General features: G+C 30.4%; 1 protein-coding gene across 1 annotated transcript in view; it reads left to right on the forward strand.

The window, feature by feature from the left end:
• Cals (calsyntenin 1) overlaps positions 1 to 23,040 on the forward strand; it is a 248,623-nt gene that overhangs the window by 185,472 nt on the left and 40,111 nt on the right. Inside the window, exons 5-6 of the mRNA XM_087151032.1 lie at positions 4,131 to 4,277; positions 4,586 to 4,777. Coding sequence (XP_087007158.1) covers positions 4,131 to 4,277; positions 4,586 to 4,777 — 339 coding nt within the window. The remainder of the gene's footprint in view (positions 1 to 4,130; positions 4,278 to 4,585; positions 4,778 to 23,040) is intronic.

Here is a 23,040-nt window from a genome sequence, read left to right on the forward strand (position 1 = left end):
AAGGAAAAAATGGAAGAAATCTGATTATTATTTCTCTAAATGGAATTTTTCAAAAGAGAATTTTTTAAACGTTATTATGTACTTCTTTTATTTAGTTTCCAGTTTTAAAGTAAAAGAAAGGTTTTGAGAATATTTCCTGAAAAATTTAATTTATTTCTTTGAATGTATTAAATAGAAAATAAATATCTTCGAAACTCGGATGGTTATTCATTAAATATGTTTTTATTTATTTTTGTTTAAATTTTTCAAAACACTTACTGTTTATTTAACTAATTATGAAACGTGCCGTTCTCGCTCAGTTATATAGTTATTTTTAACTAAGCAAGATTATGATTAGCTCTGGTTGTACCTTGCCCTCTGTTATAATTAGCTCTGATTGTCTGATTTCCTTACAGCACTCTACAAAGCATAGACTTAATTTACATTATACAAACAATGCACGTATATATTTTTAAGGCTTGTGTACAAATTAATAAAAAATAAAAAAAAGAATGTGGTGTGTATATATATATATATATATACTGTTTGACTAAGATAGGTACTCTGACCGCCACTAAGTCTGCGGCAGTCTGATGCTATGGAAACAAGAAGAGGGCATTTTAGGGAGGGTAGCTTCAATGAAGAGGTTCTCCTTTTCTTTCGCCGAAACCAGTCCTAAAGAGATACCCAGCACCCCTACTTAAAATAATCATACCTCGTTACCATAGTCACCGCCACAGCTCCAGACGAATGTCTGGCAGAATACCTATCTTAGACAAACAGTACCGCATTGCAATAAAATTCTTTTCATTTTGCTTATGTCTGTTTTGCTTGCTGTAAGATGATGCGATGATGCCATTATTCCGTCATCAGCCGATATTAGCCATTTTACACTTCATTTCTTTGCCCATATTGGCAATTTTCAATTTTCAGCTCAATTGCTAATGTGTTGGTCATGCCTAAGCGAAGGAAGATGACTAAGGAAGAGCCTATTTTGCTGGATATGTAAATTTTCATAGTACTATTTAAAACAGCTTATACTTCATACTTGTTTGTTTCGTCCAAGGCCTGCTTTTTTAACTTGGGTACTTAGACGAAGAAAAAAAAGGCTAGTAAGAAAACAACTTAGGAAAAAAAGTGGAAATATATTCAATAGAGTTATGAGGGGATTTTTGGAATACTTTTATTGCTATTTTTATTTACTATTATTTTTTTTAACCGTACTTTCGCTAGCCTGGTATTAATTATTTTGTTATCATATTGTCTCAATGAAAACTGCATCATACAATGCAAGCTATATTTGTTTCATTGACAGTGCCTTGCACGAAGAATGTTATAATCGTTCTTTTTTTTTCTTCCTGTAAACGAATACACTGTAAAAGAATACAAATTATATTCTTGCTTGAAGGCGGCTACAATATTTCAAATTCGGTTCAATTACTTCCTGTGATGTTTTTTTCTTTTCTTTTTTTTTTCTTAAATGTATTTACCTGACTAACTAGGAAATTTTCAGTTCAGGGATAAGTAGGGAATTTTCAGTTTCACAATAAGTAAGGAATTTTCCGTTTAGAGATAAGTTAGGAATTTTCAGTTTAAAGATGCGCATGCGCAGTATGAAGTACCATAGGTAGAATGCGGAAGACTTGAAAAATATATGTTGTACCAGTCCAGTTACAATAATTTAAAATTAATAAAGTATTCACAATGATTCTGGATTTATTTTGAGCATTCAAAATGTTGGTATCAAAATTCTCAGGTTATGGATGCTACATAACGATAAAATTATATTTTATTATTAGTTAGCATTTAGAGGCAAAAATAGAGGAGATTAGAATTTTTCTCAAGTTTTATATCATGTCGATTCTTTGAAACTTTTTGGCAGCCATTTTAACAATATTCTTCAAAGGCAGCGCGGCGGTAACACCATTTTAAGACTGAAAAGTTAATGTAAAAGTTCATGTTCTTGCTACAACATTCTATTAAACAATAAACAAAAACAAAGAAAACTTATTCGCAAGTTAAGTTCATTTAAAGTACTCAAAAATGAAACAAAACTTTTTTAAAAAAGACTATTTGATAATGAAATTAGTAGAGAAAGAGATGGGCATGCCATCTTAACACTGCCTGACATTGATGGAAAGCTTTATAATCTAAACCAGTGATCAATCATCTGGGAGAGGACTTGAAAGCGCCATAACCTCCCTTGTTGTTGTACCATTGAAGTGTATGTTGGCTACTGCACTTCTTTATTTCTGCCATTGCAAGCTGTTTTATCCCTTCTCCTGTATTTAACAGTCATTAACCCTTCAGATGTAGTATTATAATCAAGTGGCGCATTTTTAATTAATGTCTTATTGGCATTCTGAATAGAAATGGCTGCCAACATGAAGGATTTTGTGTCATTAATTCCTAGGGGAATTGTTATACGTCGGGATGATCAGCTGGTTTTAATTTAGTAAAAATCGCAAACATTTTTAAATAAATATATTCAAAAATTGAGCACTGACTACATTATTTAATTAAATATGTTTTGCGCTGTTGTTGTTTACAGTGCTAAATTACTTTAGTTGCTACTTTCCTGGTTATTGACGGTTGACGATTTTGACGAAGAAATAAGCATAAATAAATGCCTTAAAATCCTTTGAGTGAATTTGCGGTTATAATGCAAATATTAGTTATTCTTCGTAAGAGGCGATATTTTCGAACACTTGAATTTGTTTTTATCGAAACATGAAAGTAAAGATATCTATTCTATCATTTATTTCTTTTGCATGTTTGGGGTTGTCCTTTAGAATAACTTTTAGGATGTTTGGGGTTGTCCTTTAGAATGACTTCTAGGATTTTTAGGGTTTGGGGTTGTCCTTTAGAATAACTTTTAGGGTTTGGGGTTGTCCTTTAGAATAAATTTTAAGGATTTTTAGGGTTTGGGGTTGTCCTTTATAATGACTTTTATGGTTTGGGGTTGTCTTTTGGAATTACTTTTAGGATTTTTAAACGAGACTTTGCTGTATGTACTTGTAATTTTTAGAGATATCGCTAATTTGGCAGTCTTGGTTTGGCTATACTTTTTATTTCTGGTTTATTGTATTATAACGTGCATAAAATAATCTAAGTAGTTTTTATCTCACACGTGTTGTTTTGGCGGGCGAACGTTTTTTGAGTAATAATTTTACATGGCCACATATAAGAAAACACACGTTAGTCAAATGACGAGACCGCGCTCTCTAAATATAAGAAATGTGGGTACAATAAGAAAATTGATATCCCACATTTTAGTTAAATTATACATATATTAAATCAACTAAATAGTTTTTTTTATATTATTTGTTTTACATTTTTTTTTCTTCAAAATAAGTAGGCAGCTAATTATTAACTATCATTATTGGTTATGGACATTTAATTATCATTGACTAGAGACATCTAATTGTTAATTATTTGTATTGGTTATAGATATTTAAGTATTAATTATTATTGGTTAATGACACCTAATTATTAATTATTAGTATTGGTTGTAGACATCTAATTTTGAATTATTATTATCCTCACAATTGTTATAAAAAACGCTATTGAAGTTAAGTTTAAAAATTAAATTTAAAAATTGAATTTAAAGTACAATCCATAACATGTATTTTTTTTAACTGCTAACATATGTTTTAATAATGTTGCGTGACATGTATTAAAACATGGTGCAGTGTAACTTTTTGTGACAAAGAGACAGAGGGGTCAAAAATATTGACCTACAACTAGCTTAATATAAAATGTCATTTCTTTAAATCCATCTTATCGCCTCTGGCTGACGTAGATTTATAAACCAATAATAAATAATTAAAATAGCGACTATATTCGAAAAAAATGCGAGTTTTCGCTAAAATAATCAGTTAATTTTTTTAAAAAAACAACCTTAAGCTTAAAAAACCTTTTTTCTATAATTTTTGTATAAAGTGTTAAGTACAACAAGTACTTAACACTTTACACACAATATTATTTGCGTGTTAAGTGTAAGAACAGCAGTTTGTTTTCAATGTATGTCCACTTGAACACTTGATGTATAAAAAATGATTAATTTTTATCAGATCTGAAAAGTTGATGGGCTATCATGCATAAATTAAAATATTTAGAATATTTGTATCAAATATTCTCTTATTTTTTAGGACGCATCAAAAACACTGAGCCTCTTTCTTGGGAAGAAGCACCCAACCATATTTTGACCGTTGTAGCCTATGACTGTGGGATGAAGCGATCAAAGCCGGCCACTGTCAACATCAAAGTGAACAGAGTCTGTCGAATAGGTTGGAAAGGTAAGACATTTACTCTTTTCATAGAAACGAGATAATTCGTTCTCTACACAAGGTTTTCCTACATTATTGCAGTGTATCTATCCAGTACGAAGTATTGCTGGATTTTTTTCCTATTCATGTTGGCAGCTATGCTTAGATTGAAAGATGATAATTCTGTTCATTCTTATTCCGTATAAGAAAATGTTACCCGATATTTTCACTGAAAATCTAAGGACAATATTTGATGCAATTATTAACATTTATTTATTTCATGGAATCTTTTTTTGCCGTTTACCGCCGTTAATAAACAATTTTTTTTCCTTTATCAGGAGTACGAGAACGAATAGAGTATACACCGGGTTCTGGTAGAAGACCCCTTTTCCCGGAAGCCAGACTGGAGTTGTGCGAAGTGCCCTGCAAACTGGATAGAGTGGCCGCCAAGGTATCTTTGGCCACTCGTCACATTGGCAAAGGATGTGATAGAGACACTTACTCCGTGGAATCTCAAAGAAAGCTCTGCGGTTAGTCCTTGTTCATTTTAACTTTTATCTTATGTCATTAACTTGATGCTTTAAATCCTCCATCTAATCCGAAGTAATTGAGTCGTAATTGATGATTCAGATTATCGGGTATTCAGATTTTTAGATTTATTAAAACTGATTACTGCTTTAAAAGATAATAGAACTCCGGTAATTCGAAGTAATTGAGAGAACAGGACCTGATTTATCATAAGGTCTGAGAGGTACAGGCCTAGGGCCTCCTAAATGTTACAGTATATTCGTGTTTTTCCTTAGGAATTGCCTATTAGAAATAAAAATTAGCAAAAATTTTGATTAAGTATAATCTTAAACTTACTTATATATTGTATACTTCAGGGGTGATTGTAGCCTAACTCAAAAATCTTGAAATGAGGAAAATCATTAATGAAGCATTTCAAAAAATTAATGCGCTTATAAATTTAAATCATTGATACTTTCAAAGCATGAAATAAATTATATGCAGCATAATTTAAATGAATAATTATGTATAAATATACTTTTATCTCTAATCACATTTATTATTCTACCAGGAAAAAAAAATATTTCCAAATTAAAGAGATGCCAAGTATAAATTTCTAGTTCTAATATTTTTAAATAAAATATACAAGAATTTTAATGCATAAATGTGATCGATGATTTCTTGAAACTTCTAGACCTTGGATTTCCGGATCGAGGTTACCGAAAAATCTGGAAATCCGGATTTTTTCCGGAGCACAATTATCTCAGATACTTATATTATGAAAAACTTATAAACTCTTCATAAACGACATACAAATTTGGTTTAAAGTGACAACCAGGGGGCTCCTGACAGTTCTGTGCCTAGGGCCCAAACTCTTCTACATCAAGCCTTGTGAGAGACGATATAGATAATTCAAAGTATCGGGAAATCAAATTTTTAGATCATGTTGCAATAAACTGCTGCTTTAAACTACAATAAAACCCTGCGCTAATTTGAATTATTACGAAATCAATAATTCTGATATTCTAAAAATTTAGAATTCCGAGATCTGTTGAAATAGACTGCTACTTTATAATCTAGTGTAGAACTCCATTCATTCGATGTAATTGAGACAGAATTGAATTCGAATCATCCGAAGTTCAGTTTCATTAGAACATTTGGATTAAACTGCTGATTCGAATTACTGTAAAACAAATTTCTGTTTGAATTACAGTTTGTGACAGGGCACTTAACACCATGGAAATCTCTGTGGTTTGTCCGTATTCATTGCTCTTCAGTGTTTTGAAATTGCTGCTTTAAACCTCGCTAATCCGAAGTAATTGTGACGGAAATAAGAAGGTAAAATTAGAAATTCTAATGCAACCCTCCTAATCGGAAGTAAATGACGGAATTGATAATTCGTATTATCAGGAATTCCGATTTTAGATCTAAATGAAATAAATTGTTGCTTTAAAATACAATTCAAATTAATTTATTATGTAAAAAGTGAACACCAAACAAACTATTCCAAACAAGCATCATGGGCCGTTGGTATAGATGGATTTTAAAATTCTACTTTATAACCTCGTGGCCATCGGTCTAATGAACTAAAATAGGTATAGAGTTCAAACTGCCATGAAAGTTATACGGCTTGTAGACTATAATGGTCCTTCCGGTATGCTATAAAAGGTGAAGAATCGCTATAAAATACTTTATCGCTTAACCGTGATTCCATTTGAAATTTTTTTATTCTTTTTTTTAGTGTCACTTAATGGGCAGCGTAAAATTCTAAACGTTTGTCCATTTCCTGAGTCTTTCTTTCCAACAAAAATTTAATAGACATGGATTTATAACAGTTATTTTAAAGAAACATGTTTATCGCAATGCAGTTCTAAAAAAATGTAACAGTTGCAATTAGCCGTTCTAAAATCACTGAAAATGGCTACTTGCTTTTAATTGTTCACAATGAATCCTTCCAATTCGAGCTTAACTGGTATCTCTTCAAATGAATAGAAGAGAAATGGTTGCTCTTGATTCTACAAACACTGTTTATCAGGCATTTTTTCATGCTTGAATGATAACGATCTCAAAATGATTGGACAGTTAATTTAGAAATTATAAGTGCAAAAAATACAAATTTGTGCTTGTACAAATTTTATCTGACATAGCCAACATTTTAATTATGACTTTTAGTTATTAAATCGAACTATGATTACGTACCTTTGTGATCTATGCTCACTGAATGTTGACAGACGCGCAGAGAGCTGCTATTCGGTCTAGCTATTATCAGTTATTTAATATATATTTCAAAAAAAAAAAAAATTGAAACGTCACAACATATCAAGTAAAGGGTTACAAAAACTGCATCTATTGATGTATGTCCTTGTCGTCCAATGGGCTGCATTAGTTTTCAGTTCCAGATAATATACGCTTCTTCAGACGAAGACGGTAGTTAGGAATAAGTTAATAATTAAAAAGAACACTAAAATACTTTAAATGCATGTAAAAACATTAAAAATGCAGGCTGGAAGAAATAAAATACCCAGTCTCAGGAAAACAATTAACACCTAAAAGTTCCAAAATTATCGTCTGCTTTTTTTTCTCTTTAAACTTTGGTCTTGTTGTTCTGTTTTTATATTACTGCTTATGTAAGCCTAAGACTCTTACAACTCTTTATTTGTGATTATGGTGTTGAAGTTGGTTTAACCAATAAAATTGATCTATTCGAAAGGCGTGCAGGCAAGCATAAGCATGAACTATACCTATTTCCCCAATGGGCCAAAAAAAAATTTATTGGTGTAAAAAATGGTTGAGTAGAAGCAATATATAATTGCTAAACGTATATATTAGGTTGATATTTTAATAATTGAAAGTAAAGTTTTGATATATGAAAATGGATTAATTTGCAAAAGAAGTGAACCTATCATGCACCATATTTTTAAGGCTTTTATTGGTTTTTGACGAACTGCAAAATCTCTCCAGTTATTCGGAGGTGAAAGTTAAGTTTATGATAAGCACATTTATGACAAATTAATTTTAAAAACCATCAACCTCATTACGAAGTACAAATATAAAATAAATGACATAACAGAATAAATGGCAATGATTAACTTATTACATACTTTTAACTTATAATATGAATACATGGATCTGAAACGAAAAAATAAAATAAAATGAAGTTGAAAATTATTAAAAAGTTCGTTAGTGGTTATAAAAAAAGACGTTAAAATCTGAATGAGAATAAAGATTTTATCTTAAAAAGTATCTTTTATGACTTCATTATTTAATATCGAATGAAATTTTCTCTATTCTCTACATTAATGCACAATTATCATTTACTATATTTTTCATTTGCACCATTTTTTATAATATTAAGTTAAATATATAAAGTTAAAGTAAAATATTTTTTTGTTAAATTGCATCATTAGCAGAATCTTATTAGAAAAAGCTTTTTTCTTTCCCTTCCTATTCTGCTCAGCAAGAATTTTTTTTTTTCTCCCGTATTAACCACATTTATGTAATAATATTAAGAAACTACTCTCCCTGCTAAATCGAAAGACTCAAAAATAAGTTCTTCGCAGTTTACCTACAACTAAATTAAATAAAGCACTAAAAGCTAAAATTAATACTTTTTTATTAAGAAACCAAGTTATTAATTTCTTCACTATTTAGAATACTTACATAATTTTTTTCCCTGTTGATACTATGAAAAATTTTTTTTTTCATTTTTATCCTTCAATGTTGCATTATGGTGAAGCTTCTTTGTGAAGTGTTTACATAATTTTCTTTTTTTAACTTCAAATATTTTCATAATGAAGTACCCGGATGAAAAGAGTCTATAATAATTATAACTCCCTTCGCTTTACTGATTTAATAAATTTCTTGAGAGTGGAATTAAAGGGAAGTAACGGCATTGGTGCTTTTAAGCGATAAAGGGGCTGCATTTTATACCCCAAAGCGTAATTTAACTAAAAATGGGGCAATCTCTCTTTCAAGCTTTTAAAATGCTGAGAAGAAAAAAAAGAAGGAAAAATTGTGCCAAGCCTGACATTGTTTGGCGGTGGAATTGCCTCTCCACTTGCTTTGAAACTCGAGAAGTGTACCTTAATGCACTTTGGCGGTAATTTTTGGAAACAAAACAGTGAAAAAAAAAAGGGATATTCTTTTCTCCGGAAAGGAAATTCGAATTTTCTATGGAAAGTGTTATCGGATACTCAGTTTTTAACTTTTTTATTTTTAAAGCAATTTCGATAAAATCGTCGCCAAGCTTGTTCTCGTCTGTGGTTTCTTTGATTGTCGCATAATAACACCTTCCATGCAATGGATTTTTTAGTTTTATGATAGAATATCTGGTTCTAGCGCCTAAAGTAAGGATAAATAACAGTTTTAAAGGAGCTTTTCAGCTTTAGTGTTAGGGGAAGTTTCGGTTTGCGTATGCGGTATTTATTTTTCGAATTAGTTTCTTGATAAAAGTTCGACTTCTCATTTTGAATATCCAGTTTCGTTGTCTATGCATTGGATATCTAGCTTCTTGTTTAAAAGGACATTACAAGATATTTAAGTTAAAATAAATAAAGTTAGCACATAATAAATTCCCCTTGTTTGCATTTCAGTAATGTTCTTTAAATTTTTCAAAGCTGAAAAAATAGCCATTTCAAAGTAGTTTGTAGTTGAGTTTTTCTAACATTTAATTTTCTAGGCTATTAGTTCGTTTTTTTTCCTTTCTACTCGTTATTTATATAGTTAAGTTTTTTTTCTTTCTACTCTTAATTTGATTTTCTTGTTTTGTAAAGGGTAGATAAATGAAAATTTATGCATTTTCAAATAAAGCTTTGCAAAAACCTTATAAATACTACTTTAGATGTATTATGTATGTAGATTTGTGTATGCAATATATTTTCCTATTAGTTTTCCGAGTAAGACTTATGTTTGTCTTCTCATTGTCGATATTCAGTTTCATTGTCTGTGTTCGTGGTTTTTAGCCTCTTCTTTAAATGGACATTACAAGTTAGTTTTTTCAATTTTTTTACCAAAAAATGAAAAAAAAAGGGTATCTTTTCCCCTCTCCCCTTTTTTTCAGCAGTTTTTAGTTTAGTTCTCTAACAGTCAAATTTCTGTTAACCTTGTCGCTATTTTCTTTTTTTCTTTCTTGTTTTATTTGAATTTTAATTGAACAAACACAGTTACGAGCTACAAGGATAGATAAATAAAAAAACTTGAGCATTATACAAATTAAATGTTGCGAAAACTTGTTTAAATACTTTTGTTCAATTTATCACATTTTAAGAATAACTCTTTGCAGTTTTCATAATGTATAAATTTATTAATTGTTTTTAAATATAATTCTGCTTTCTTATTTCTGATTTAATTTTAATTTACCTATCTAGGACTTTTTATTTTTTATTCTTTTAAATTTATAATTTAAGGAAAACACTTTTTGCAATAAATTTTGATTAACGATTTACTATTACAAACACATAACAGTTACAACAATAGCATTCTGGACGCCCAGTAATTTTACAATAAACAACGTTAAATTTAAATTAAATGCTCTTTCTAAATTTTCTTAATTTGAATTTCTAATTCAAAGAGGGCATTTTCTAGAAATAGAGTAAACATAACCTCCAACAGTTAACTATTACACACTTACCACATTTGTAAAAACAGCATATATTATTCCCTAATAAGTCTACGAAGCCTTCAATTTAAAATGTTCTTTCTAAACTTTTCCGGCTCAACATTTAGCCTTAAACTAAATTACGTATATTCTGTTTTTTTTAATCATTTAATTAATGATTTAGTAGTAAGTTCGAGTCTAGCAATCATCAAAATAAAACGAATTAATAAAAATATTTGATTTTCTTTTGATCGAATTTTCGATATCACACAATTTTTAGTTCCTTTCTTCTAGCTCGCAATATCGAAGTTTGACTGTATTAAAAAAATGTTAAATCAGATGTTCTTTTCAAAACTGGGTTTTACTCATATCGTCATTTTACGCCATATTACTTTTCAAACTCAATTAGCAGTATGCCATTTTGCTCTTTAGATAACAGTTAATAGTTACATACTCGCAACAGTCATACAAATAGCGTTTAATTCGTTAACAGGCCCACAAAGAACAGCTTTAAACTGAACTTAATTCTGTTATTTAATTATCTGAATAATTTTTTTTCAAATATTATATGCGATTCTAACTGTCATGGAAATGAAGTTAAAAAAAATTTGAAATTGTTAAAAAATATTCGATTTTTGATGTCTAGAAATTTCGATATCACGAAATTGTTTGAGTCTACTTTCAAGTTTGTAGTAGCGAGGCTCGACTAAATTATTAAAATTGAATCACAGAACTTTTTCTAAAAACTGTGGCTTTTAACCCGTATGGACTTTTGCGCCATTTTCATTATCGGCAAAGAGGCCACTCTCTAAAGGACTTAAACAGTGACTATTACCAACTCACTACAGTTCTCAGCCTTCGTTATTCCTTCGAAGAACAACCATAAATTTAACCTATAAACTTTCAACAAAACTTTTCCAATTCAACTTTTAGCGTAAGCTAAATTTTATTCCGTTTTTCTTTTAATTATTTAAATAATGATTTAGTATTGAGTCTGAGTCTAACAATCATCGAAATAAAGCAAAATAATGGAATCCATTAGCTCCGCCTCTTTTAATGGACACGAAAGTAATTGGTACCCGTCGTCGTATTCAATGGTCTGTATTGTAACCATCGATTCGATCTTCTCCGCCCTTACGGCTTTTTTTTTCTTCTTTCTATTCTTTAACACTTCATGGTAAAGTAGGAGACATTCGAATAGAATGTGGATGTTCGAAACGGTACTGCGATTAGTCAAACGCTGTCGAATGTTTGTCGTCGACCCTCCTTTTTGTTCTTCCGCCTTATTTATGTCCTCCTATCACGTAGTGGTCAACCCAATCATCTCCGGGTCTGCTGAAACTCTGATGGGGTTTAATAAAGTTAGCTGATCGCGTGACCCCGTGGTTGATCATTAGATTAGGAATCCGATCTGTACCTTGATATCTTTATATTTTTTTTTATGGGGAGAAAAGCTATGTCACCATTTATATTGTGAAGTCTTCGTATTTTGATCGTGATGATTGTATGGCACGGCATGTAGTAATATTGTTTAGTTTAACCGTTCCGTAAAGAAAGTGCAACGTGCCTAGTTTTGTTTCGTATTCGAAACAACAAACGAAATCTTAAGCATATATTATCACCAAACGGATTAACGTTACGTTGGCTACCAAGGACTCCAAACTGAAAGAATCTAAATAAGATTTTATAAACATGTTTGCAAATTTCTGAAAGAATATTCTTTTTTCTCGGGTGGCCAACAAAGAGCTGAAACGGAGTTTAAGTGGGGCAGAAATGAAACGTTAAAAGCGAACAAATCATTTAAATTTACAGACTGGAGCAATATTTTTGTTTCACTTATGCTTGTTAATTTACACTGGTTAATAAAAATTTAGTTTCCTATCAACGAAGAGCGACCGGCTATGATTTTATATATTTATTTTCTAACCCTTTTCTTTGGTTTTTATACATATATTACGAGTGAATGTTAGAATAAAGGACTCAAATCTATTTCGAAAATACTGTACTTAACTGCTTTAAACTTTTACTTAAAATGATTTACCTACATAATGGCTTGAGAAAAAACCTGTCTTTCATTTTTTTTTTTCGTAGTAGTTAGAAAATACTTGGTTTTACATTATAGTGCGTAAGCAAATAAAATGCTTGACTTTTTTTTTACATTATAGTTCATCGAACCTTGACATTTAATTCTCTATTTTAGGGAGGGAGGGAGTTTATTTATCCACTTTTTGTCCTTTCTCTTAACTTGACCGTCGCCAATACATCACGCCAGGCCGACCGCGTAAAATTTGCATAGTCCGCTTATATTTTCTGACTGACTTGTGGCTGCTTTTGCTTCTTTATTTGGCGAGGCACGAGTAGCTCATCACATTTGCAAGGGAAAATAAGCGTAGTATATCGTCTGCTCTATAATAAAGTTCGAAATTCATGACGTATGGCCAAGGATCTTCTATACCGCCCAATCGACTTTTTCTGCTGAGATTCATTGGAAGTTTTTTTGTTTATCGTTTGATTTTTTTTTATCGCTTGATTTTTTTTGTTCTTATTTTATCTTCCAAACAATTTTGACGGCTCTGCTTTTTTATTTTCTGATTTATTCTGTTTTTATGGCACCCGTATCCCCGAAAGGGGAATGAAAATAGTGCGTGTCGTAAATATTCGTGTTGTTTTGTTGCTTTATTTTCTGTATATTTATGTCGGAAGAAAAAAGGAGTAAAAAAGAATCGATTGTTCTTGTATTCTATTCTGTTCTGTCGATACAAAATATATTGGCTAGAACTATCTTCCAGACAACATTTCAAGAGTTTTTATTGAATAAACATTGCTTCTTTTCGAAAAATATGTCATTGTAGTAAGTAAAAAAAGAATAACTGTCTTGTGTTGTAGTTGCTTTTATATGCCAGTAGTTTATTTAGAATGAATCAAATAATAACTTTTAACAAGCCATTATAATCCTATAACTGAAACACAGTTGATATATGTGCTTGATGCAAAATGGCGCAGACTATTCTTTTTTAAGAAAGAGGCTATTTGATTTGTCATCTCACAAGAATGTTGAGTTGTCTTGTTTAATATTCGTACAATCGCCGTCGATAATAAGTCGCTGGGGTAATGTAACTGGCAATAATAATAATAATAATTAACAGGATGGGTTTTAACGTTAAAAACTTGTTAAAACCATCATTATAGTTTAAAAAATAATTATGCCCGTGATGTTTCTTTTTAAAGAAGAAGTCATTTGATCAAGACGATGAAAAGGAGTAGGATTAATAACAGGGTTGGGTTTTTGATGTCAAAAACTGGTTTAACTGACAATAACTGATTAAAACTGTCAGGAATTCAGATACGTTGTCTCAAAAGAATAATGCTCGTAATGTATTTTTAGTATATTTTAAACATGAAATTAATGTATGTGAATCAATGCTAACCTATAAATACTGTGTAAACATTTAGTTAACTATAATGGTAAAAAATTATAGTTTAGAATCGAAAAAATATCTTCTTATTTTCTTTCATTGTTTTAATTATTTATTTTTGTTTTTTTATTTTTGAGAGCTCGTGTCTTCCCAAGGAATTTTGAAACCGACTCGTTGAAATCTCTTCCTAGTGCAATTCTTTTAGTTTTCATGACGAAATGTTTAATTGTTGTTCTATTTCATTTGTCAGTTTACAATTGAATTAAATCCCATATAAAGCATAATAACATTGGATTAATTTATTAACAGAATTATCTATAAAAAATGGATGAAAAAAAATTTAATTAAAATAGGAAGGGACTTAGAAGAATCAAGTTTTTGCGACACACGGTTTTTAACGCGGCGGTTTTATTTTGGGTTAAAACTGTTAAAAACTGTAGCATGTGAAACATATAAGAAACTTTTAGTCCTGGAAAAAAAAAACTACAATTTTAAAAAACTTTTATAGGAGTCTTTAGTTATTGATTTTTTTTCTACGTATTTAATGTGAGTTAAAATAAAATTAAAATTTGTCTTCTTTTCTTCGGAATTAACTCGAACGATAAGTGGTTTAAGTGTTTGTGTACTATTAGATCATTTTCATCTACATAAAAAAGTGGTGCCGAAGAACACGAATTTTCGCCAACAACGTACAACTAAATATGATTATTGCACTTACATGTTTGATAAACCATTAAAGTAACAAAAGTGTACAACCGATCTAACAACAAACCATGGTACTACTATATCTTAAAGCATTAATTTCATTCTTTTAAAAGGAATTTTAACTTCTTAATATAGTAATTCCCATTAAATATGCACTGACTACAGTATGAAACGATTTGGCGGATTTTGCGCCAACTTTTCTGGGGGGGGGGGATTTTTTTACCAGCAACGAGATAGATCTGAAGTTTAAAAACGAATCTTATAAAATTCAATCAATTTAACAGGATAACAGAAAGAAAGGGGGAAAAAAAACTGAGAGATTTTTTATACGCTCTATTTAAAACTGATTTGATTAATTAAAATCGATCAGCAATGGATGGCAATTACAAACCAGTCGTTTTTCAACATTATAACGAAGTAGTCATCCCATTAATGTCTCCGCGTCAAATTTTTTTTTACGGATATCATATTAGGCCGTTTTTTTATTATCTGCCCCCTCCCCAACGCATTTAGTCTAGTTAGACCCCCCCCCCCTAGATCCATTTTAGTATCGATCTTTCCTGATATGTCCTAACCACCTGTTTCCATTTGCTGTACTTGAGCGAAAACACTTTATATGCTAATGAAACTTATAATTAAAGCTCAAGTTAAGCAATAAAAAAAAGCCTAGTGCTAACTTTTTTTTTAAAAAATATATTATTTATATTTAATGTTAAGAGGGGGGGGAAAATCTTATTTCACTGTAGAATATCCAAAACGATTATTTAAAGGCGATTTTTATTAGCTTAACAAATGTGCGCTAGGTACTTAGAATCTGTGCGTTACGATGTAGTTTTTTGCTTTTAGTTGCGCATTACGTAACAAGACCTGATGTAAAATTCCCTTTATGCCTTTGAATTAAAAAGTAAGATTAACAAAAAAAGTTTTTTTTTTTTTTTTTTTTTTTTAAATTGCTTATCTGTTTGTGTTTTTAAGCTTTGAATTTAATGCTCTCAGAAGAGAAATTCGATTTAATAAAAACTTTTTAGTTTCTAATCTAGTATGCACACTCTAGTATAATCGGCGAGCTAAAATTTTTCATGTATTATGGAATTGATCTAACTATTTTTCGTATTTTTTTTTTTTTTTTTTAAGAAAGAGTAAAAGTTTTATAAAATTAAAAAAAAAAAATTATATATCCAATATGAACGACAAAATGAGAGCGCAATTTGAAGCAGACAGTCGTTAAAATTATATAAGACATGTTTACATTTTGTTTAGAAACTAATTAAGTTGTTAGTATTGGAGGAAAGATTGAAGAATTTTATTTTATTTTATAACCGACGTTGAACATCCGACCCCATTCTAAGTTTCCGACTATCAATGTTCAACTCCTCAGCTTGTAAATTTAAACCCAACCTAAAAAACAAGGAAGCTCCTAGATCAAGCATTAGGACAAACAACCCTTCGTGGAGGACGTTTTGATAGTACTAACCCACATTTGCGTTGCGTGGAAAGGAAAATCACGAAAACCTCTCACAGTTATCCCGACGGTAAAGGGATTCTAACACATGATCCGTCTTCCACTGAGGATATTTTACGTCAGCACTGTGGTTTGTGTGGACCGGAAGCAGAATTTGTACCAACCAGCCACCGCTGGGATTCGAACCTGGCCCACCTCATTGCGAACGCCATCCCCTGAGCCACCGTGGTTCACGATTGTAGAATTAGAATATTGAATTACAGTTGTATGATGCATTCATTCAGCTTAGTTACCATTAAAGTTTATAGGCTGTACAAATTCGCCAAATGATAAAAGTTTAACTTGAATTGACTAAAGACGATGTAGGGAATGAAATATTTTTTTTCTCACTTAAAAATATGTCTCTGTGTGACCTACTTATTTATTTTATTTATATTTATTTTTAAAAAAAAAATATTTTAAAATATTCAAAAGGAGAAAAATAAAATTTTTCCACACTCGCATTTTTACAATCATTTTCTAATATCTTTTTTTTTTTTTATTTATTTAAGGGTAAATTTTTGTTTTAAATAAAATGTCTAGAAACTTTGGCTTTCAAATATTTCAGTCTGGTGGCTATTTGCTTAAATAAAACTACCATTTTAAGTTATAAAAAAGTAGAATGCTGTTTGCTTTATGAAAACAGATGAATTTTTTTTTTGTAAGTTCATTATGCATTTTTAAATTCTTATAAACGATTCTACTAACTGTATTTTTATCACTTGTTTGGCAATAACTTGTGAAATATTATATTTCGTGAGTTTTTTACTTAACAAACTGCAATTTTAATTTAGTTTTAAAAAAATTTATATTAATAACTCACCGTTCGCTTTGTAATATTGTATTATTTTTCTTAGTTGATTATGTGTTTTTAAATTCAGAAGAACGATTCTACAAAATATATTCTGACCACTCGTTTGGATTTTTTGTTTCACTAAATTTTTGCCTACTAAATTTATACTGCAAAAAGTTTAAAAAGTTCTACTTTTAAAAAAAGAGGGGGTGGGGTAGAAAATATTGGCGTGTCACACTCGCTGCCTTGGTTTGTTTGAATTATTTTCATTTCAAATTCTGATTCAAAATTTTAATTTACGCTTTTCCCCAGCTATATTTCACAGAACATTCAAATTTAGCGCTTCTTCTTTTTTGTTTTTATTTCCACATCGGACATTTTCTAGACAAAAATTCGGCCACAAAATATAATATGAAAGCCTAAATAAATGTCTTTCAAACACGCAATGAGGAAAGACAGACTATCGCGTGGCACTTAGCTGTCAAAGAAACTGAGAAAAAAAAAGTAATAAAGAATAAATTGGTGGTCTTATGAGGTTGAAGGCGTAAAATTGCGATGAAAAAAAGGGACTTAGAAAGAGGCATGAAGCGGGGGAGTACATCCCAGCGGGGGTGTTCGAAGAGGAAGTTTTGACATGCCGGCCCATGGTGAGCTTTTCATATCCATCATCTTTCAACTTCGACTTCTGGTTTGTTGTTCAGCAAGGTGTGTGTATATAAGGGTAATTTGTGGTACCTTACACCATTATAATAGAAAGTTTTCGACTTATTTTTTATTCTATGATTTTATTCTTTCTTTTGTTTGAATGAAATGGTAATAAGAGCAATTTTCCTTTGAGCTTCAAGTATTTTTTTTTTCTTTTTAAGATAAATGAAAGAAATAAAACACATGGAGCTTTTGGGCCTAATTTACTTTATTTATTACAATCAAAATATAATTTCTCCGGAATTTTTTTTTTTTTCTTTTAGAAGGCGAATTATTAAGTAACAAGGAGAGGCGCTAATCAAAATTAATGAAAACAGGACTGGGCTTAAGTTTGGTCCTAAGCTGTTTAAGGTAGTCCCTTACTTATATGTTCGACGGCGTTTTCCCTACACCAAGAGCAAACTGCCATTGTTATTTTTATTGCTGATTATTAAACATTAAATTGGTTGCATTTGATAATGTTACTTAGTTGTTGAATATATTATTTACGTGGAAACTTAAATATAGTTAAGAAGTATATTGATTGTAATGAGTCTATAATGTAGAATTTTTTTTCTGTTACTGTGCAACACAAATTTTGATTCAAAAAGGCACGGTTTAGTTCCGTCTAAAAATGCTCCATGAAGGCTAGCTTGTCCCAATACTTGATCCAGGAGTTTCCTTGTCTTCTAGATTGGGTTCAAAATTGCAAGGCTATGGAAGGTAAACTCAGAATCGGGTTGACTGTTCAAGGTTATAAAATAAAGTAAAAAGAAAAAACATTGTACGAAACCAACCATGTCCTACGAAGCTCTTTCTCAAAAAAATGAAAATAAAAATTCTGCTGTTTTAAGCGCCTTAAACTTGAGGGAAAGAACTGTATATACCACCTTGCCGAAACGAATTATTTGGTCTTTAGAATGGAGAAATAATTTAAATATTGTACAAAATCAGTTAATAATTTTAAATTTTTGCGAAAATTTTTATGCCTAAATAATGGAGTGTTGAGGTAACTTTAATTTTGTAAAAATTTGGTCGCAAATTGCAGAATTAGCATAGAGGGGCTTTGGCTGAAGATAGATTGAACTTCATCTAATAGTCACAAATAACAGTTGCAAAATTACAGCTGTTATGAAAATAGCATATTGGACAGAAGAGGCCTTTTTTTAAGTGGCGACAGAGCCTTCTAAAAACACCCTTAAACTTTTTTATTAACTTACTTTATAAAGAAGGCAAGGTTGGCAAGTTTCTGCCGAGATGGTTAAAACCACTGGTAGCAGGGATGAGATTCTTCCGCGGATTCGCGGATTTCCGCTTTTTTTCAGATTTTTCCATTTTTCCCGCTGATTTCCGCGGAAATTTTTTTTTTGCACAAGTTAAAATATTTTATGAGGAATTTAATTTTCCACGGAGCGAAATTACTGAAGTCTTTATTCCACCCTCTGAAGTTTCTCTAAAAATAATTTCCTTGGGATAAAACTGGTTGATCTTTATACAGGGATGAGATTCTTTTTGTCTCTCGAATTTCAACCTTTTTATCAAAAACTCCGATTCTCTAAAAGTTTCGTTTTTTTAATAAATATCTCGCTTTTTTTTTTAAATTCAGTCATTGAAGTAAAATAATTATATTTATTTACGATTTTCAAAGATAAACTGAAAATTCAAACTACGTCCTAGCTGCTAACCCTTCCGCATTTTTACTTACATTTGCTGTTTTCTCCGATTTCACGCACAGAAAATAAGATTTTCCGTATTTTTTATCCGTCGGCGGGATAGCTCGTATTTTCGTAATTCAGACGTCGCTGCTTCTTGTATTCTGGTGTGAAAACAAACAAAAAAATAGAAAAAAATATATAGGTGGATTTGCGGTGAAAATATTTATTTGCTCATTCAATTAATCTTGCAAATTTTTATTTATTATGTCTAAACAAAAGCAATACAAACAAGCCTTTTAGAAATTTCAAGTCCAGACTCTGCAAATAACTCGATTTTTATTCACGCGATTTTAATATCAATCATCGATTTTCGTATTTACCTGATTTAAAAGTTGCGCATTGCGATTCTTATTTGCGCTATTTAAATATCGTACATTATGATTCTTATTTACGAGATTTAAAAATCCAATATCGTGTTTTGTATTTATGTATTTTTAAAATTGCGATTTTATTATCAAACATCGATTTTCGTATTTACCTGATTTAAAAGTTGCGATTAACGTTGCGATTCTTATTCAGGCGATTTAAATATTGTACATTGCGATTCTTATTTACGAGATTAAAAAAACCAATATCGCGATTTGTATTTACGAGCTTTTAAAACCCTATGTAGCTACGCGAAATTAAAATCCAATGTCGTGATTCGTTTTTGCGGTTGTAATATCGCGCGATTTAAAAATTATGCATCGTGATCTAAAAAATATGCATCATGATTTGTATTTTGCTCATTTTTTAAATTCGATGTAGAGTTTCAAATTCACGTGATTTAAAAGCCTCATATCGGGATTTATTGTCACATGGTTTACAAGTTTAAAAATCGCACTTTTTTTGTCAAATTTTTTGTTTATTTATATATATATATATATATATATATATATATATATATATATATATATATATATATATATATATATATATATATATATATATATATATATATAGGGGAGAGTTGGACAAAACGGGATACCATTATTGTTTTTATTTAGTACGGAATATCTGTTAAGGAAAACCATACATTATTTTTTTTGTAGCTACAGCATTTATTGAAGTACACAAAAAACATATTTTAAACTAATTTTAATGACTGTGAAATAGAAAAAAAAATTAATTTCCAAACTCTTACATATCCCGTTTTAGCATACCTGGGTTGGATAAAACGGGATAGGGTTTACAATGTTTAATTTTTGCATAAAACTAAGTGAAAAGCATAATTAACTGACAGAGAACTGCAAAGCAAAATTTCTATAAATTATATTCATGGTATTTTACTGTTCTAACACTTTTATATAGATTGTTGTTTTATAAGTAAGTAAACAAAAAAATATGATGCTACATTTGTTTTTAAAGACTATGAGTTTTCAAACATAAAGGCTTATTTTCACATTTTTCGTTGTCGAGATGTGCCTTGTGCTCTTTATAGACATTTCTTAGCAGCCTTTTCTTCAATTCTCTTGGTTCTTTTTTTTGTAGTTTAATAATCCTTTCCTTTTCTTCCATTTCTAATTCACTTTTATTTCTAATTCACTCCATTGATGTCGTAATATCCTTGAAAGACTCTTTAGTAATCAAGCATTTAAATTCTTCAGTTACAAAGAGAAGAATTCATTTTAGAATTGAATGCAGATTGAATTGAGCAATCCAGAAAATTAAGAAGTTTATATATAAAAAAGCTCAAGTCTTCATCAGAGAAATACATTACAATTAGTTCTAAAGAAAGATGTGAAATTCTAGAGTCAAAAATAAAATGCTTAATAATGAACGTTAATAAACAAATTTTGCATTACTGTATAAAGAGACTAAATTTTTCAAAAATATATATAGCTAATATAAATAAGCTGTTCAAAAAGCCTAGGCCTACATTAATATATGACTATTTTAAAATGTAATAATCCAACAAATAAATAGGTGGATAAAACGGGACATAAAAAACTCTATCCCGTTTTGTCCAACTCATAAGTGTCCCGTTTTGTCCGACTCCGACCCTTTTTGAAACAAATATAGCTGCTGCCTAAATGTGCAAAGAAAATTAGATAGACTGCACATAAAAGTATTGGTAAATAAATGGTTAATCAAATTTAATATTCACCGGAATTTTATTCCCATATATAGAGGCAGTACAATGTAAAAAACAACGTACGTAAATGTAGAAAATGGCAAGAAAATAGAATAAAAAAGTTCTGAGACCTACAACTTTCTATCGAATAGTGATCTCGAGACGGGACGCACCGAGAATAAGATAATCACGGTCGAATAACGCGTTTCTGTCGTTGTCCACTAGATAGTTGTAATAGTCTGGTCCCTAGGCGACGTATCCCGTTTTGTCCGACTATCCCGTTTTATCCAACTTTCCCCTATATATATATATATATATATATATATATATATATATATATTTTTTAATTTTTTTTTTTCTTGGATTTCCTCTTTTTTACTTTCTGACTACTCTCATCCCTGTGGTAGAAACCGGTTAAAACTGGCATGGCAGAAACCCTTTTCTGCCACATTTGTGGCAGAAACTGGCAGAAATTTAGAAAATGACATAAATGTTAAGTACTGAGATTGACATACAATGGATAATTCATAGAAAAAAAAACATTTTAATGTTAAACAAAGTGATCAGTGAAATTGCTGTTTACATTTATGAATCAGTGAATCTAACCAATTATATTACCTCTTACATTCAGCAAAGACTAAAACTGTTACTGTTATAATAATTGGATTGTTGCCATGCAAATTATGTCTTGAAAAGAAAAAAAAAACTATTTGAAAGTAGCTTTATTCAGTCACATTAAGAGTTAAATGATAATAATTACTGAATTTCAGAGTTTAATATAATAAACTAAAATTTGGTATTTATATTTATTATTACATTACTTTATTCTTTATTTAATATAAATATTTGATGTACTGCACTGCACTCTTTATATTTAATGTAAACAAAATAATATATATTTACAAACAATGAATTAAAAAGTTTGCTACAGTTACATTTTTCAGTTTTCTTAAACAAAATGTCATTAAGCAATTAGCAGAACTAATATAGAAGTTTTTTTAGTTCCTGCCAGTTTTTGCTGGTTTTTACCGGTTACAACCAGTTTCTGCCACTGGCATGGCAAAAACCAGTTTCTGCCGGCAAAAAGCCAACTCTGAAATAAAGGGATGTTTTATTAAGAAATTTAGATTAATTAACACAATTTTGGAACATGCTGATTTATTTCGATTAATCCCTTGTGTACCATATTCCGTAGATTATACTCACCTTGATGCCGACCGGCCTGTGTGGGGGTCAGGGAACTGCCCTTGCATCAGAAAGGTTCTGAGTTAGAATCCCGGGCAAGGCATGGATGTTTTTTCATTCTCTGTACTATCTGTCCTTACTGTGGGAGCAACGTTGGCCCACCTAATATGGTGACCCTGGAAAAGTAGCCAATTGTCTTTCAGATGCCTGTATGACGTAGGTCATTCCCCAGGAGGGAATTGGAAAAAAACACTCACCTTGATAAAATAACTATACTACTAATAATAAAAAATAATGCAAAATAATAATGAAACTAACTACACAAAATTATTATTTATCTTTTTTGTCATATTCACCTTACTTTTTTTAATACTATCTTGTATTATTTTTGCTGCTTTAATATTTTTTTTTTTTTTTCTTCACTCAAAAACTTGTGTGACACGAAGCAAGTTCAAAATTCACAAATTGTTTGTCTGTCATATTTCAAAAAGCAGTAAAATAAATCAAAGAAAACGTTTGATATTTGTTTGAAGATCTGTTACATTATTTATCATGAGTTAGTTTCCTTCCCTGTTTTATTATTTTCCGTTCTGATTCGAGTGTAATATAATATCACCGTTTAAAATAATGCTTATTTT

The sequence above is a fragment of the Parasteatoda tepidariorum genome, chromosome 9 (genome assembly GCF_982258835.1).
Source record: "Parasteatoda tepidariorum strain Cologne lab strain chromosome 9, Ptep-v5.0, whole genome shotgun sequence".
Taxonomy (NCBI): Eukaryota; Metazoa; Arthropoda; class Arachnida; order Araneae; family Theridiidae; genus Parasteatoda; species Parasteatoda tepidariorum.